Here is a 1,854-nt window from a genome sequence, read left to right as displayed (position 1 = left end):
AGTAATTCACGCACAAGGATTCAACCAGAGCTCTCTTTTCCGCAAAGAGCAAAATCTGAATGAAGAAGGGGGCTAATCGTTTTTCTTTCTCCCACCAAATATAAGTGACAGCCCCTTTCTTCTGCCTCTTCGGACACCTTTCGTTCTGCCTCTGCTGGAGAACTCAACTCTCTTGGGCTTCAGTATGCTCTCCCCGCCACCTTTTTTCCTCTGCTGCCTCTTGCTCGTTTTCTTACCTCTTTCGATTTGGGTGTCTGTGAACACGAAAAGCATCAAATTCCCTCTGCAGCTGCAGCCCATCTTTCCCAAGATCAAGAACGGTGGTTCCGCATCGATTCTCCCCTTTTCTGTCAAAGCGGTTGAGACTAGGGCCAGAGTGGCGATTCGTCGTCCTCGATTGAATGGGGATGGGGCACTTCTCCGTCGAGCCACCCGTTCGAATCCTGACCCGATTTTGCCGACGAAGGTCGCTTTCATGTTCCTCACCACGGTGCCCCTCCCTTTCGCTCCACTCTGGGAGCGCTTCTTCGCGAGGGGGAACCACACCAGTTTGTTCAACATCTACATTCACACCGACCCATCTCGTCCCTACCCCGCTCCGTTCGATGGCGTCTTCGCCAGTCGGGTGATACCCTCGTCCAAACCCACGCGTCGGGGCCACCATTCGCTGATTGCCGCCGCCCGCCGCCTACTCGCCCATGCCCTCCTGGACGACCCTGCCAACGCCATGTTCGTCCTCCTCTCCCCTTCCTGCATCCCTTTACGCTCCTTCCCCTTCGTCTACCGCACGCTCACCGACGGTTCGGCGAAAAGCTTCATAGAGATACTGGCGGGAGAACCGGGGATCGAGGCGCGGTACAACGCCCGGGGGGAGGGGTCGATGCTGCCGGCGGTGCCGTTCGAGAGCTTCCGGGTGGGGTCCCAGTTCTTCGCGATGGCCCGGCGGCACGCCCGGCTGGTGGTGAACGACACCGCGCTGTGGTCGAGGTTCAGGCGGCCGTGCAGGGACGGCGTGGCCTGCTTCCCGGAGGAGCACTATTTCTGCACGCTGCTCAGAATGCGTGACCCGCAGGGGTGCGTACCAGCGACACTCACGCACGTGGACTGGGCTGGGAGTGTGGGAGGGCATCCGAGGATGTACTCCCCCGAAGAAGTGGGCCCAGAATTGATGAGCGAATTAAGGTCCGCTCGGCCCAGGTACGGTGAAGATCTAGTCTGGGGGGACGGAGTGGATAAGAGGTGGGACCCATTTCTGTTCGCGAGGAAGTTCGCGCCGAAGTGCTTGGAGCCGTTGATGCGGATTGCCGACGAATTCATACTCGAGGACCGTTGATGAATCCGATCCAACGGTGGGAGCATGTTGTTGTGTAACTGTGTATGATTCAGGCTGTACATCACAGCTTTTTTTTTCTTTTTTCTTTTCTAATTGTAATTATGTAAAGAAATGGACAAAAAGGGTGAAGGAAGATCCGAGAATAAAAGGGCACTGCGCATGGCGCAAAATAATTTTCAAACGCCCACTTTCTTGACGCTTCCGCTTTCTCTTCTATTCTTAGCTCGTTCAGATTTCTCTCCGTTCTCTTGTGCAGGCGAGAGAGGAGAGCGAAAGGTCCGTCTTGTTTGGTCAAAGAAAAAAAGGGGGTCATCAAGAGAGATACGACCCCTTTTCATCATGAATTAACCTCCAACACCGGCCATCTCTCTTCCAAGACTTTCTGTTCAGAAGCGAATACTATCCACATCCTCCTCCGATGTGTGGTGCACACATTACGTAATCCATCACTCACGTCCAGTTCAGTAATCACTCCACCTTCATCCGTCTTAGTTCTTATATCCCCTTGCCTCTCTTTCTAA

General features: G+C 54.4%; 1 protein-coding gene across 1 annotated transcript; it reads left to right on the top strand.

Annotated features, from left to right (window-relative positions):
- Nucleotides 1–1,466, top strand: LOC137946519 (glycosyltransferase BC10-like). The gene has a single exon (XM_068792853.1). It carries the CDS (start codon nucleotides 185–187, stop codon nucleotides 1,331–1,333), a length of 1,149 nt encoding a protein of 382 aa, XP_068648954.1. The 5' UTR covers nucleotides 1–184; the 3' UTR covers nucleotides 1,334–1,466.
- Nucleotides 1,467–1,854: the final 388 nt, after the last annotated feature.

The sequence above is a fragment of the Aristolochia californica genome, unplaced genomic scaffold, assembly GCF_029961685.1.
Source record: "Aristolochia californica isolate CCGP_79_NKW_82.1479 unplaced genomic scaffold, dmAriCali1.0.hap1 SCAF_12, whole genome shotgun sequence".
Classification (NCBI taxonomy): Eukaryota; Viridiplantae; Streptophyta; class Magnoliopsida; order Piperales; family Aristolochiaceae; genus Aristolochia; species Aristolochia californica.
Note: the sequence above shows the minus strand (reverse complement) of the source record. Positions and strands in the feature narration are given on the sequence as shown.